This window comes from Rhyacophila brunnea, unplaced genomic scaffold (genome assembly GCF_057557595.1).
Source record: "Rhyacophila brunnea isolate RB1 unplaced genomic scaffold, BYU_Rbru_1.0 scaffold_19, whole genome shotgun sequence".
Classification (NCBI taxonomy): Eukaryota; Metazoa; Arthropoda; class Insecta; order Trichoptera; family Rhyacophilidae; genus Rhyacophila; species Rhyacophila brunnea.
In genome coordinates this window covers 34390934-34408514 of record NW_028232848.1, presented here as the reverse complement: position 1 = coordinate 34408514, position 17581 = coordinate 34390934, and the positions used below count along the sequence as shown (strand labels likewise).

Sequence of the window (17581 nt, the reverse complement as noted above, 5' to 3'; positions counted from 1 at the left end):
TCTTCTAATTTCGTTTTGATTCCACCGCGCCCTAATCTGTATTCATCACCACTAAATTGCCTATGAGGCTACTACTGCTCCCCTAAGCGATGACGCCCACTTTGGGAAGCACTGGTTCAGACTGTCAACTTATTTACATAATTAACCGCCTGAATACGTAAAGTGATAAATGTGATATATTTATTTATTACAATTAGCTCTTTTTGGGTGTTCTTGATATGTTAGAATAGGCCTGAAGGAATGGAAATATTTTCAAAGCTCATACATCTGGTTTGTAATTATTTTGGATAGAGAATATTTTATTGTTTCATTTTTAATCTAAAAATTCAGTTTTTAATGTTTCTTAAAAAAAAATCGGGAGAGAATTAATGAGGTTTACGAGATAGACAGATGAAGTACTGCGTTTTTTATTGACTTTCAACAATGATTTACCCTTGGATGAGATAAAGATTTTGACACCCACGGTGACCGCGCGGCTTAAGAGTTGGACTATCACGCCATTGGTCCCAGGTTCTAATCCTGGGTCTGTCAAGTACACATATTGTTTTTCGATTTGTGTGTGAGTCAGGGTATGGACCTAATAGGTTGAGCAAGTGGCTGACATCCATTTCTCGTAAAAAAAACAAAATCTGTTAATACAAACCTATACTCATGTGGAGGCTCATATGATCCTATTAGGATAGGACATGGTCGGAGATAACGATTAAAAAAAAACCGAAATAGCGCTCACGTCTCTCTTTTAGCCAAGACCTGAATTATTTTTGCATTGAGTTGAAAGTAATGGCTTATTTAATTATGCAGTTAATTCAATCGAAATGGTGAATGATAAATCGGTCACTTGAGCCCCTTGCGTTCTTAACAGGAAACATATTATTATTTCATTTACAGTCAAATATATATATATAAGTATATGTGTATATATATGAAACACGTAGAATGAAGAACACTTTAGTTCACGTGAGAGACTATTACGTCGTGTCATCACGATGGGAGCTGTGTGTGATTTGTCTGGCTTACCGTCAGATTTTTCCAAGGAAGTTATCAGTGATATTGTTGAAAAAGGACATTATACAAATGTCGAAGCTACGATTGGGTCAGGGTCGGAAAAGGGAGATAATTATTTAGGACAAATAATAAAAATCCACATAACAGGAACGAAAGCAAACGGTTCTAAAGAGAGTACACATTTAGTAATGAAGATATCTCCTTCCGATGAAACATTACGTGGCGTCATGCCTATAAATAGTTTTTACGAAAAAGAAGTTTACGCCTATAAGGTTTTAATGCCACATTTTTATAAACTACAAGATGAATATAACATTCCACAAAAAGATCGAATTACATTCGCGAAGTGCTACAAAGCATCGTCAGATGAATATAAAGAGTATCTTCTTATGGAAGATTTATGTGTGCAAGGTTTCAAAATGTATGACAGATTAAAATCGTTCGATTCCGATCATTTGAAATTGGCAATTAAAAACCTTGCCAGAATTCACGCATTTTCTTTCGCGATAAAATCAAAAAATCCAGAACTATTCGCTGAAATGGCGAACAATGCTAACAATTCGTTGGATTTTGGAAATAATTTTCCAGGACTTGCCGAGAGGTCTTTCAATGACGCGCTGGCTTACATGGACGATGAGGTATGCGAGGAACGATTGAGGAATTTTTCCATCGATCAATATGAAAAATTGGGAAAGTTTTTGGAACCGGAAATGGCAGCCCCGTACAATGTCATATGCCACGGGGACAGCTGGCCAAACAATTTTCTTTTCAAATACGAGGTAAGAAAATCTTAAATTATTTATTAAGGGCACACATGCTTACCTAGAGTTTCTGTTTTTTCATTTAAAGTTGAACTATGACATTGAATACTAGGTATGATTTTTAAAGTGAAAGTGATATTATGTTACATCTCTTTTACGCATGCTAATATGATTAAAAAGTTATTCTTTCTCTTTCTGTCACATTCGAATTTGATTACCGAAGTTTAAACATTTACTATGCGTATTAGCTGACGTGCTTCGTCGTTTACAAATTATAACATAAATTTAAAAAATATATGTATTTATAATATTAAATATATTTTATAATGTACACAGATTTTTTTAACAACTATATTATATATACTTTTATTTATTTGTCGCATATTTAAAATGTTCTTGCTATATTAAAATCTTTTTTTTAGCCGGCCAAATAAATCCGTATTTTTGGCCATAGACTAATATAAAAATCTCTCTCCTGTCAAATATTATGTTTGCAAATTGCAAGGTACCTAAAACAATTGTGTTTTATATCAGGAATAAGAAACACTATCTGTAAGTACAATATTATGTTATTTATTACTATCGTAGTATTCTGTGTGTTTTGCATATATTATTCAAGTGTTTATTTATTGTTTTCTTAGTCTATACATACTTTCAATGTTTCATAATTCCGACGTAATACAATCCTTTTTTTGAGGTTAGTTACATTCATTCCAGAATTATATAAAACCTGTGATTTCATATATATTTGTTTGATATAATCTAAGGCGTTCTAGTTGTTATTAAACATGTTACCTACCTGATTACTTTATTTTAGTTAATCAATCTTTTTTGATGCTTTGTATTATCACTAATCCGTTTTAATTACCACTCTTCAAACAGTCGCCAACTATAAAAGATTAAAAATCACACTATTAACAGTTCCTATGTTATGTTTTTTGCAGATGGAGAAAATGTCTACCGAGATCTTTGCTTGTCGACGGTTTCATATGAATAAGATGGAATGAAATAAATCTTTTAATTAATAATGAAATAAATCCAACTTTCGGCGTACGATTCGAACATGTCGTGATTTATGACGTCGACCATCAAGCATATACACCCATTTTATAGATTTAATAGTACAATTACACAAGGTAAATATAAAGTGACTAATGTTTAAAAAATAAAACAATTTTATAAAAACATTTTTGCACTAAATTTATTATCGATAATGATATAAAAGTTGCTCTTTTGATTCGTAATATAAAATATAATATAATTGTGCATATCAGTTACTTGTATCATATTAGGTATGTCATTTGGTAGAGCTTACTCTCCAAGTCTTGTCTTTTTCAGCCTCAATATCACTTTGATATTAGAAAAATTGTCTTTCCAACACCAATGAAAGGTGCATGTATCTATACACACACATTTCAAAGGCTTTAAGTTTTCTAGATGCTGTATATTACTTCTTCTCTTCGGCTATATCCGCATCTTAGTTGCAGCATATGGATACAATGCGGCGCCTCCAAGAATCTCTGTCACTCTAGTTTTTTTGCATCGTTCCAGGTCATACTAGCAGCCCGTAACTCCGCCAGATATGCTATATAGATAGTATTTAGCGGCCATCCAGGACGCTGGAATCCGGTTGGCTTGAAGAACAGGCAAACCAGATTGGGATTCTCTTCAGGCACTCGCAGCACGTGGCCGGGCCAGGTACAAAGTTGCGTATTCACTCTCAGCGTGATGGGAGGCTATTTGGTGCGTTCTTTTATCTCCCGTTACTTCTAAAATTACCGCACACCCAGTATCCGTCGTAAACATCTGTTCTCGAAGCTCAGTATACGGTTGCACGGAGCCTTTGTAAGGTGCCATGACATAAAAACTAGTAAGATATTTAAAATAGCTGCTAGAATGAATACATTGTTGAAAGGAAATGAAAACTGATAATATGATATATCAATTAATTTGTCCATCTGAAGTTGTAGATATCAGTTAATAATTATGTGTTATACCAGTAATTAAATGCTGACTTCAAATGAAAATTGACAATTAAATATTGAAATAATATATTACCAGTTTTGATTTTTTTAAGTACTATACAATATCCATGGTTCATATTACAATGTCATAGTAAAACTTAGAAGAATAAAATATGTCGTAAGACGAAATCAATCTTGGGGTTTTAATATAAGTTAAATAAATAGTACACAGCTAATTTGTTATTACTTTGAATACATGCCATGTCTTTACATCAATAAAAAACAGAAAAACAATTTAATAATGTATAAATATTTGTATAAGACTTAACAACGGCTGACATCTAGTTAGACACGATGACCTCCATTTAATTTCCTCTTATTTTAAAATTCACCAAGATATATCCTAATAAGTAGGTAAGTATATTACATTTGTACATATAATAAGTAAATCAAGTACTTAACATAAATAATTATACTGTAAAATTAAATTACAATTGAAGCAGTATATATGGACCCCACAGAGTAATTAACAATATAATAATTTATATAATTATATCGGGTATATACTATATTGACACATTTTAATGAAGTCTATTTTTCTTGGTACCTACGTTCAATGATAAATGTTGTTTTATATTGTAACATAAACAATGGTAATATGCATTGATCTTTCTGATTTTTAAACTGTGATATCTATTTTATATATCTATTGATTTCTATGTGTATTATTGATACATTATTTACTTCAAATACAATAATTTCAAAACTAACAGTAAATAATATATAGAAAGCGTCATGTTGTTTAGTTGGAAAATCTACTAGGAAATTCCATCCAATCCAAATCCAATTTTTACCAGGTGGGTACTTGTAGGTCAGTTATTTTTGGAATAAAATGAATCCCTTAAAAAATATGAAATAAGAATAGAATGATAAATATTTGTGAAAATTTACCAAATCAACATGTTTAACGTGAATATTTTCACACTAAAATGATAAATATTGTTAAGAAAATATACACAAACAGTTCATTCAGAAGTTATGACGTTTAAAAGATCCCGCGAGTTAACTCGTGCGTGGCACTGATCAGTTATGAGGTGATATCAGTTATAATCATTTATGAGGAATGGTTATAAGCCATTGGCACAACCAATTTGGTTTTTGACCTTGAGAACAAAATGTACTTTTTACACGGAACCAAACCCCACGGCTGCAGAGACGAATGCTTATACAAAATATGGCACAGTGGAATCGCCAGCAAGATCTGTAGGTATCATTATTTAGATGTAAGTATACATATTATTTTGAATTTCATAAAATTACACTCGTTCTGGGTGTCTCGTAACAGTAAACTATATTAGTAAATTAGATATATCTTGATGAACTATAAAATAGTGATGTAATATAGACTTGTTGAAAATATATTAAGCATAATAAAATTTAAAATAAAAATTTAGAAATTCAGCCTTTCTGGTTCTCTAATATTCATAGATCTACTGGTTCTGGGATCTACTATTTCTGGCAGTAGACAATTCATATAAAAGTGATATATCTTTTTTTCAATCTTTTCAATCCAAAATGTCTCGTCTTTTTTGATTAATTCTATTTTAACAGGAAAATTATGTCCCGTCCAAACTCCAAATAAACAGACATCTTTCTTAGTAATATGAAGCTGCCCCTGAATCTGGAAGTACCAATCGTGATTTTTATCTATTACCATATTCCTGTCTTTATCTACTTTCCAAAATTTAATTTTTTTCTGTACAATAGCTTCATGTGCACTTATTCCAGCAGCTGAGAAAGGACATTTTATTTCAATAATTGTATCATCATCGCTGATGCCATCTGGCGTTGCACCGATAAAATCATACACATCATCGATAAACAATCCACATCTCTCAATCTTAATTCGTTCTTGTACACTAAGCTGTTGTAAAGCTATTGATTCATTTTCCTTACCATATTTTACCGCTTTCACGTTGGCTAATGATTGGCTATATAATAAACGTTTTACCAAAGGCCCAAATTTTGTATTTTCTCGCCGCTTACACACCTTTCCAAAAACAGAGGCAGTAAGAAGGTTTCGTCGCCTTTCTAACCATTCTGCACATTCAGATTGTAATACAGTGCGTCTTTCTATATCCCTCCTCTCATAGTTTGTCAGTTTGAGTTTTTTCAAAAAAGTTTCTTTTAACAATTGATATTGATTTTTGTCCATATCAGGTTTTTGGCAACTCTCTCCATAATCTGGATTAGATAAAGGAACAGAATGTATTGGTTTTCGCCAAGATTTTCCTATTTTTTTTTAATTTATTTTCAGCCTTCTTGATTCTAAGCGATTTATGAAGGCTTTTGGGCTATTTTTATAAACTTGTTTTTGAATTGTGCAATGTAACTTATTTGTATTAAATGCGATTACCGCCGCTGCACATCGTCCCATGTACGATTGTCTTTGAGAGTAGTTAATTCTCTTGCCGCCTACAAATTTTGCAATCATGTTATTAAAAGATTCTGAAATATTAGTAGAAAAATTATAAATTAAACTTTTTGAATTTAGCACCAAACGAGAATTATATATCATTAATTGAGAAAATAGACTGCATTCTTTTAATGCTGGTACATAATTTACATCAAGCATGTCCTCTGTATTTGGTTCATTTGTACAAAAATATGGTAGACAAGAAGTATGGTCTCCAAAAACATGGTGCGGTCCATTAATTAAATCTTTTTTCAAAGCGATAACCTTTTCTTCGAAAGTACTATCTTGTAGTTTTCTATACTTGATTGCACCTATGACGGCTTTCCGCAGACGTCTTTTTCTTGACGCAATGATTTTTCTTACATTCAAGGGATATCTTGTGTCTTTGGTTAATGCCTCTATTTTGCCACAATAATTTCTAATTAAATGGTTTTTACATTCAACTTTCTCGACAGTTACATTCGGATATGGGTGACAATCAAGAATTTTTTTGTATGTGCTGGAATCTCCATCAGCAATCAATTTTGAATAAATCAATCCATGTGTATTAATAGATTCTTTAAAGCCTTCTAATATTGCTGTAGATTCCATTCCAGCTGACGGACCGGTGTAATTTAAAAAGCATTTATGTTGTTGAGCAGGGATATTTTTATTTTTAGCTTTGGCGCACAAATCGCAATATTTATTTTTCACTGACATGTACAAAATCTTTCCGGTTCTTTGACCAATGATCGTGGCAGCACCAGATGCTGCGGAATAATTGCATCTGTATGAACGTTTCGACCAACAGCCGTCTGCAACAACTGATATCATGGGAATACCAGAAGAATCGACGTCACCATTTTCGATTGCAAGTTGTCGCTCTTCTTTCGCAGCGTTTTCCATACTCTTATTTTTGGTTTCTTCAAACCACTCGTACACCTTCTGTTGACTCTTTCTGTATGTTCTTGCTGTAATCGATGGTACGTCAATTGCTGAACACATTTCTTCCAGATTTGAAAATCCACTGCCGATACTGATTATACTGGATACAAATGCGTCACACAGATTCATTTTGTTTTTGTTCATTTCAGTGGTATATAATTTTAATTTTTTACCACAAAGTTTACATTGGATAAAAAATGTACTACTAAAGTTATCCCGATTTTCCCCAAAAATTTCTAAATGTGATAAATTACAATTAAATGGAGAATCATGGTGGCTAATTAATTGAAGTTGTTGGAAAAAATATGAAAAGTCTATAGTTCTACGGCCTTCTACACGGAATTTAGGGCTTGAATCTTCAATTTCATTTTCTATAATAAATTCTTCGTGTTCGTGTTCAAATGTGGGATGAAATTCTGGTTCAGGTAGTATGCTTTGAGGATTTACATGCTCAGGCATAGTCTTCGGCAACATATCAATACTATAATACATTCAAAAATATTAGTTTAGTAGATAGTTAACAGAAAACAAAATGTATAGCTGCTATTAATTATTGTACCAGATTATAATTTTTGTCACAGACACACTAATTTCGAATAAGACATGGCACAAACATAATATAAGTACAAATGATCATTATACTTAATTGTGTGTATTAATAAGTAATACGCAAAACTTCCTTTTGCAAGATAAATAAATATTGTGAACCAAAATTTTCTGTGAAATGTGGTTTTTTCAACTATGTATAATTATGTCAAATTATAAAATAATAATTTCAAACCTTTGTGTTTTTAATGTATTAATATTTCCATCTTTTCTCCTACGTCTTTTTTTGGAACTTCCAGCCATCGGATAGTGAGTTCGTGGCATTTTTTGTATGTACAATCGATATAAATAATTGTGATAATATTGTTAGGTACCTATGTCAAAAACCGAGGATGAAAATTTCGCATTCCCGCTGAAATAAATGACGTTCATAGTATTGCCAGGCTAAACTTTCGAAATTAAAGTTAATTTAAAAGAAAAAAATATTTCATTGGAAAATATTATGTAAGTACAGGCATCCATTATTATGTTATTATTTGATGAAAGTATTCTTTAAAATCATCTGTATTATTATAATCTCGCAAATTCATAATTTAGTAAAAGTTAAATTTTCTGTAATATAAATATCAGTAGGTACCTAACCTAGGTAGATTCATAATTTGGCTAAGTAAAAAATATAGATATTTTTACTTCGCGATGTGTTTGGGGTGTTCTAAATTATGTAAGTATGTTTAATAAATAACAAATGTGAAATTCGTAAAACCTCATGTGTATTATTTATTAAATAAAAATAGTAAAACTAATAGTAGATACAAATGGTGAAAAACTTCATTCACTTATTTACTAAAATATCAATCCAATAATATTTTAGTAGATATGGCAATACTGGACGACCCGATATATTTCACTGAAATAAAATAAAATCTATCACAATTTATAAAATACATACCTACTACAATCATAATTATTTTGAATGTAGAGGGAGATAGTTGTAGAAAGGGACAGAAAACTAATTGCTATGTTGCAATATTAGGCAAAATAGATTGCAACAGTGTTAAAAATTAGAATGTATGATTTAGTATGACATTACGTAGAATTTACGCAAATACAAATTTCTTCAGATTTTTTTTGCTTTCCGATCCTTCTGTCAAAATGATTTTACGTTTGCTATAATACGCTTGAATATCCGTTTATTTAACCTATTTTTGTGCTCAATTTGTAGCATTTAGTGTTACAAACAAATTTGTGTACAATACTAGTGTGTTGGCGTATTTTTTTGGACAAATAAAGTGAAAATATTACGAGCTATAAATACTAGACATCATGCGCCAGTTCGTAGGCGATTCTAATGGAAGATTAGCTTGTCGAAAATTTCACGGAAATTGTCGTTTAAAATATTTCACTATTTAGTATTATAAATTTATAATTAACAAGATGTTTCATCATTTATTCAATGATTAATGATAACCCTTCTGATACGTAGCTTTAGATTATTTGGAATGTCTATAATTATAGCATATTTTAATAACAAAATGTCTAGTCGATTCCGTTAGATTTAGAGGGAACAGAAACTGCAAATATTATAATTATACTGAATATATTTTACTACATTATGTTTTATAACATTAAAGCTATCTATAATAAACGTTTTGACATAATATTTAGTGGAAAAAACGGTTATCAACACAGTCTATTAATGTCACAAAAATATGGCTTCGTTATCAATTATTACATTTCAAGGTTCCAAAGAATATTATTTTACGTCATAAAAATACTTTATGCAGTTATCAAATGTTTAACATAAATATTTGCCGATGAATAAGCTTCATAATTATATAAATAGTTTTTCTATAAATCTTACGTAAGATTCAGGCTTAACCTCCGAAAATACCAGAAAATAGCTGACATGGAACACCTTCCCCCAACCTGATATACAAACATAAATAAACACATGTTTTTCGTTTCTTAATGAAGTGTGTTACTGTGTTAAATGTAGAACTGCGTATTTTGTGTAGGACTCATGGCCCCCACAAAGGAGGGGCTGACAGGGCTCTAGCCTGGGGGCCCGGGCTCAGGAAGGACCCGGCGGGGCGAGTCGACCAGATAATTGATATAAATACACATCACAAATTCCCTCTAATAGTAAAAAAGTCGCCTGCGGCGCTATTTTCCTTTAATAATATTATTATTTAAAATTATGTGTTTGTACGATACAATTTTTATTTGTGCATCGATACTCGACAATTCCATATTTCAAATGGATGTATTAAAATATTAAAAAAACACAAAATATTCACATTAATTTTACCGCGTACACTATTTGGAAAATGCTACTGTGGAACGTCACATTGTCTTTATCCTTAGCGATAGGTGGGGGGGGGGGGGCGCCAAAGATCCTAGCATGGGGGCCCGTTTCAGGATGTGGGGTCCATGGTAGGACTACAAGGGTAATATCTATATGCGAGATTACAGTGCTCGTCTCCGTATCAGTGGATCTCTAGTTCATACCCCGTGTATTTACTTTGAATGCGATGATTATAATAAAATTGCTGACAATCATCTTTTGTAAAATTGGGGTAAGATTTCTTTACACTGTTCATAATAATAATTATGTTCTTTCGATTTAACATGATTTTATTAATAATATTATAAATTCGAGACGATCGCATACGGCGATTTTCTTTGACGCAGATAACGAATTCAATTCGTCAAAAAATTTAAAGGGGGCCTCGAAACAGTTAAAATTATCCGTACAATAATTAAAGCAAACTGAAATCTTTAAAATTTCTGACAAATTGAGTAAGTTTATAATATTACTCAAAGCATAACAGAATCCATGTCTAATATTTTCACTCTATACCAGGGGTTCACAAAGTGTGTCCTGCGTGACTTTTTGATGTGTCTCGCGAGATTTATGTTAAATCTGTATTACTTTTTATTTTTAATATCTAATATTATAGAGTTTATACAGATACTTCCTTGTTCATGAAAAAATAAATGGTCAATATATTTTTGGTTACAGGATGTGATGCATTGATTTTTTTTACTAGGTACGTTCTGGTAGTTGGTAGAATTTGTGGTATTTTTTTATTTATTTGTCGTGCGGGAGGGGGCTTTAAAATCAGTCAGTGCCATAGGCCTCCACGTCTTTAAACACGACACAGAACCGCGTTAGCTATAGACGTATACGATATATTAAGAATTTATACAGTGACATCCAATACAACGCACCTCATGCAAATGGAACGTTAGCAAGGTAGAGTAAAGTTTTGTTATAGTGCACGAAGTTTACATATGAAAAATTGCGTTAATGAAGTAGAGTTATCATGTTTTTTAATAGTTTTTTCTTCTTTTTTTGACCATGTCCGATCCTAAGAAGATCATAATATGGGCCTCACAGAGTAGACATTTGTATTAACAGATTTTTGGTTTTACGAGAAATGGACGTTAGCCACTTGCTCAACCTATTAGGTCCATACTCTGACTTCGAGACTCTGATAATTACCTTAGGAATCGATGGCATCCGTTGTTTGTTCTCCCACGGTGCAGAACTAACCTGCCATTAGTAATGCCAATTGGGAGGGCAGTAACCATGTTTAATGAAGTCGCTTCGGATATTGATATATTCCACTTACGTGAGGGTGAATTTAGGTGGACGTTGTTTTATAAGTTTTTAAGATAGGGTCTATCAAAGTTCACTCTGTGTGCTTCCATCTACTTTTATTTTGTTATTTATTTTCTTATTTTATTTCTTATTTTATTACTTATTGTATTTATTAACTCACACTTCTCTGTATTTTTATTTTAAAAAACACTTATTTTATGTCATGTCATGAATGCTTTGAATTTATAATTTGTTATGTTCATTATATGTAAAATAATTAAATTTGATTTGATTTGAACCTGGGAGCCACGACATTATAAGCCGACGCGTTAGCTGTACAAAAATCCATTACATGGAAAAATAAAGACATAAATATCATTGTTAACAAGGCCTAGGTATTAAACATATAAAACAATCTAATAAGAGATATATTATATTTATTTTATACAAAATCATAAAAATATGTATAGGTACGCAAAAGTACGTTAGTTCAGTTGAGATTATTTGTAATTTTAAAACTACAGTATGTAATCATTAGGGCCCGGATTTATATGCTAGTGCATGTTTTGTTAGGGTGTATGCGCAGCTATGAGAGTTGCACTGAAATCTGTTTTGAAAGACACAGAATCCAAAAATAAAATTGTATTGTGCATATAAATGCATATTTGAGACGTTAGAGCATATTTGAGACATTAGTGCATATTTCATAAATAAATGCACATTTTAGAGCTTTTGAATTTATAATTTTAGTTTTTTAAATTATTTTATCGAAATATAACTAAGTTAGGAAGGAAGATAGTTTAGATGCACTTGCATTTTTCCGAGTTGTGGATTTATCAGTGAAAAAAGTGAAGTTAACTCGGGCACTATTATTTAAAGTTTGCGCAAGTGGACGTTGGGAGGTAGTTTTCCGCATATAAACAAAATACTGACAGATACATATGCGGAAAAATTTAATGCCAGAGCATATTATTGAAAAAAATAATGTAATTTTTTTTCGCGCAAAAAACAGAAAATAGTATTTAGGAATAGTTAAGTGTGTCGTTTTTGTTTTTTAAGTTATGTATGGTTTACATTGCATTTATTATTCAATTGTTTGTAGGTACTAGTGAAAAAACTATTTTGAAAATTGTAATTGATTAACTTTATATTCTTTGTTTGTGTTTTTTGTTCTGATATCGTATTATGTTGAAAAATTATTAACTAGTTATTCGATTTTTTGTCAGTAATATTGGGTAAAGTGTGTATTTACAATTTTTTTCCACAAAAAATGTAAATTTTTAACTGCATATTTCTTCGGTTTTAGTGCATATTTTATTGATTTTAAGTGCATACGTGCATGCATATAATCATGTTTTTTGTTGCATACCAATCCGGGCCCTAGTAATCATACCAATAAACTTTAGAATCTATTGTTTGTTGTGTTACCCGTTGCTCTGCAGTGTGGTGAAAGTTTTTTTTACAGTTTACACATCTTTATTTTTTTATATTCACAGGCTAACAAACCGGTCGACATGCGGACACTGGATTGGCAAGTAATACGGAACACTTCTCCAGTGACAGATCTGGCCTACATGATATTCCTCAGTACAGACGAAGAGACAAGAGAACAAAATTATCCAGGCGTATTAGACTTGTATTATGACGTATTGCGATCTCAATTAGCAGCCATGAATTTGGACGTTGAGGAGTGTTACCCTGTGAAGGTATACAGAGACCATCTTAAGACCATATTGCCATATGGTCTTATCTTGGCGGTGATCGTTTTACCGATCACATTGAGTGATCGAGGAGATGCTCCGGACATCGTGGATATGCTGCACGAGGAAAATCAGATTGTGGAGAAACGCGTCCCCTCACAAACATGTATAGACAGGATAAGAGGAGTTGTTAAAGATTTTATAAAATATGATTTGATTTAGATTAAAAAAACACTATATCAGGCATGTCTAACGCATCGATCCAGGTGTGCATACATGGGGCGGGGTTGGGTCTAGAACCAGGAAGATTTTTTCTATTGATTATAATATATTTCTAAGTAGTTTAAATTATGTATACTTATATAAATATTCAATAAAACTATGTTACATTCTTAAATCTTGTGAATTATTCGTCGAATATATTTAATTAAAAAGTAGTTTGTATGCATGTGACAAAACATTTATTTATTTATTTAAAAAAGACACACTGAGCACATAACAAATTGTTAATTCAAGACGTTCACAACACGATATTTAGAATAATATTTAAAAGATAAAAATAACTTTTTATATACAACGTTTTTAAATTTTCTGTTTAATTATTATGCTCAATATGCTCAAACTTGTACTTGATATGAATTAAATAAAAAACAAATATAGAATACTGAAATGTCATTTTGACATTTCATTTTGATTTCCATAGTAACGCACGTATATATTAATAGTTTAGTTGCTAGGACCCCAGACCCCTAGCAACCAATAATAGTGGATTGGATTACGGATTTCTTCCGAAATAAATTTTCATACAAAACAAAATTAACTGGAAATGAATTCAATTCTACTTAAAGATGGCTAAAAGTAAAAAAAAATGCATTGGCATCGTGTTCTGGTATATTCTAATAGTTTTAAATGTCTAGTTAGACGGGAAGTTAGTTAAAAATCGATTGCAAGATTTGTACTGGACAAAAAATCACCGGAAAAACAAGAATAAGAGTTAATAAAAACGTTGTAAAAAGTACAAGTAAATCAACTAGAAAAGAAATAAAATAAAAGAACAATAATTCAAAAAAAAAAAAATAAGATGGAATAGAATTCTGATATTCATATATTTTTTTAATATTCTATAAACTAAGTGTACAAACCTACAAAATTATATGAAGAATGGGATGGGGGAGCTACTGTCGAAAACTACCCAATCAAGACCCGTAACTGGACAAAATCTGACATTTTCAAAATGGCGTCGTATGGTAGTTCGTAGTTCCATTTTTGGCCATTCTTTAGATAAGTTTGTAGGTCTGTTAAATATTATCTAGGTGACATAAGATGGGATTTTTCTTTATTTTTTTAAGTCTTGTATAAAATAATTGGCTAGTAAGAAAAATAAAATATTAAATTCAATTTACACTAATTACTTGCCGAAAATCGCGTTCCAGCAAGATTTCTGTAAAACCTTTCTCATTATTTTACGAATTGGTATAGTTTGGTTTGAATGGTTCAGACCAGTTTGGTTTGATTTGCTGGAACAATGGCATACAGGAATGCCGCACTCGCACCAATACTGACACAATTTGCAATTGTAGCGCAAAAGTTTATAACTTATCAGGCGCGTTCCGGAAACTTGTACGTATACAGTTCGCTGTATCACACTTCACCGTGAAATGGTTTATCGGAAATATATGGCCGTATAGTAAAGACCGTCCAACCTCTTTGGATCGTATAGTTCCTACTGACATAAAATTCATATCTAAATAAAACACGGTTCTTGTCGGCTTACACTTTACAGGAAGCCAGCAGCAAACAAATTTTGAAAATAGCCGATATACTGAATTATTTATTTTATTCTTGAATTCATGAATTTTGCTAAAATCAGCTATGAAAATTTGATTAATGTTCATATTGAATCTAATAAAATTGGAAACCGTATAGTATACGGTCATCTCTTTCCGATAAGAAAGCTCACGGTGAACGGTGCCACGATGAAATGTTTTTCGTACAATTTACATGTAATTAGCTTAACCAAACCAAAATCGAAAAAAATATTCTTAAATCTATAAAATATCTAAAATTATATATTGTTTAACGGCATAATTTTAGATATTTTATAGATAGATGAAGAGCTTTTGATTATTAACTATTATCGTTTGGATAAGGCAGAATTTAATTGAATTTTAAAAACTAACCATCACTGTCTGCATATTGCAGTCTTACTTAAATGAAAAAAAGTCACACTGAGGAAGTTTAGTTTGCACTATTTATGTCAGATCTTAACAGCATACCTCCACTCTTCGCCACAGCATGATATCCTCACATTTAGGGAAAATATTTTCAGGTAAAACCCTACTACGATTCTACTCCCAACCAAACCATAGTTTTGGTATACTTTGGATGATACGACAAATTTATACACACTTTTTCATTCATACTTATTTGTTTTAGTTGGATTAAGAACACATATTGTTGGTAATTTTTTTTTTTAAATTCGTTAAGCCCCTGCCTGAACCAAACTATAATATAATATATAATAAAAAAAATATTCTATCTATAAAATATCCTAAGTTATGTATGATTTATATGCATAATTTTATATATTTTATAGATAGACAAGTGTTTTTTGACTAATATCTATTATAGCTTGGATTAGGCAGTATTTAATTGAATTTTAAAAACTAACCAATACCGTCTTTAAATTGTAGTCTTAGTTCAATGAAAACAGTCACACACTGAGGAAGTTTAGTGTGCACTATTTATGTCGCATCTTAACAGCCTATCTCTACCCTTCGCCACTGAAATTCGTAAGGTTGGTAAACAGGTCCTATTCAAATTGTTTACAAACCGAACAATCTAGAGGTAGAGACTAACTATTCATCATCCGGAGATTGCATTAAAATAACATCTTCACACCGATGTCCATCCATTATGGGTAATATTACTAGAGCCTACCTCCACCCTTCGCCACTGCGTGATAGCCGCACATTCATTTAAACCATACCATGATTGTAGTTATAATTCTACTGATGTAGCCTTGTGTAGATAAAAATATTATTATGAATTTTCATACAAAAACAAAAGACAGTCAATATTTTCATTAGGTACGTTGAAAAAATTAGATAACTGCATTTAAATTATGAAATTCAATACTTAGAATTTAAATAATTACAAGATAAAAAGAACTTTTAAAATACCACATTTTTAAATTTTCTGTTGAATCATATAAACTTGAAAATTCTATGTATTAATAAAAACTTTTTATTGTAGGTACTTGATAGAAATACTGAATAAATATTATAGAATACAGAAATGTCATTTTGACATTTCATATTGATTTCCATAGTAGCGCGCATATATATTAATAATTTAGTTGCTAGGACCCCATTAGCAACCAATAATAGTGAGTAGTACATATTACTTTTAATGATTTTTTTCCGAAACATACAAAACAGAATTAACTGAAAATTATTTCAATTCTGCTTAAAGATGGTCAAAAGTATTAAAAGAATGCATTGTCGTCGTGTTCTGATATATTCTAAAAGTTTCAAATGTCTAGTTAGTCGGGAAGTTAGGTAAAAATCTTGGACAAACAAGAAAAAAATTGTACTGCACAAGAAAAAATCTGTACCGGACAAACAAGAATACGAGCTAATAAAAACGTGATAAAATATATATGTGTTATAATATAAAGATATCTTATCTTTAGTAAGATAGAGTATTAATTTTGTCGCATGGAAAATTAAGGAATTAATTTTAACACTGAAATTAAAAAGTCATGGAATATTAAAACGGAAGGTCACATTAATTATTTAGTGACTAGAAGTTTAATAAATTTCATCGCAAGTAAATAAATTTTCCTTTGAACTCACATAATATGTAACACTAGAACGTGTAATTTTCCATTAAATACAGTTAATAAAGCAAACGAGAAAATAAATTGAAGAGTGACATTCCAAACCGGCCTTAGTCCAAAATTACAAATTTTCATGTTTTGATGGAATCCGATAGAGTGTGCTGAGATCTATATTCTCACTAAAACTTATATTTTACAAAAAATCCTAAGTCTCTTAAATTTGATGTCGAATTGTGCCTTTTTTCTCAAAACAGCACTAAGGTAACGGTTGATTCTTTCCAAACTGGCCTAAGGATATATGCGCATGCGCAGTTGAACTCTTTTTGCTTCATTTACGCTCCAAGCGGCCATAATATAATATTGTAACACGTCAGATTAGAAATGTCAGAGTAAATATTAGAGAATTTGTGTTTTATAAGTTCATGTGCACATCAGTAAACTATTTTTTTATTGAAACTGATCCTACATTGTAGTATTATTATATAATATATTATTATGCTGTAAAAGTTACAATGTTTACCTTTTTATCAAAAAATGCATCAAAGTGAAAGAAATTTTATATTATTTTTATTCATTAATCATCCCAACAGAACTGTCCATGACCACATTCTATTACACAATCATAATTGTATACACAAAAGACACTCAACTTTATTTTATTGTGTCCCAAACTGTACTTAGTACAGACTTAGGGCCATTTTGAAAAAAAAGTCAGTTTTTGAATGAATTTTTTTGAAGTTTTACTATACTTTTTAATGTT

General features: G+C 31.1%; 1 protein-coding gene and 1 long non-coding RNA gene across 2 annotated transcripts; both read left to right on the top strand.

The window, feature by feature from the left end:
* The first annotated feature begins 947 nt into the window (after positions 1-947).
* On the top strand, positions 948-13368 carry LOC147072930 (uncharacterized). Its single transcript, XM_085945773.1, has 2 exons — positions 948-1784; positions 12777-13368. The coding sequence occupies exons 1-2, from the start codon at positions 987-989 to the stop codon at positions 13200-13202; spliced, it is 1224 nt and encodes a 407-aa protein (XP_085801899.1). The 5' UTR covers positions 948-986; the 3' UTR covers positions 13203-13368.
* LOC147072931 (uncharacterized) lies at positions 1812-4430 on the top strand. The gene is made up of 4 exons (XR_015070506.1): positions 1812-1878; positions 2189-2318; positions 2711-2902; positions 3318-4430. It is a non-coding gene; the product is annotated as an uncharacterized LOC147072931 (long non-coding RNA).
* Positions 13369-17581: the final 4213 nt, after the last annotated feature.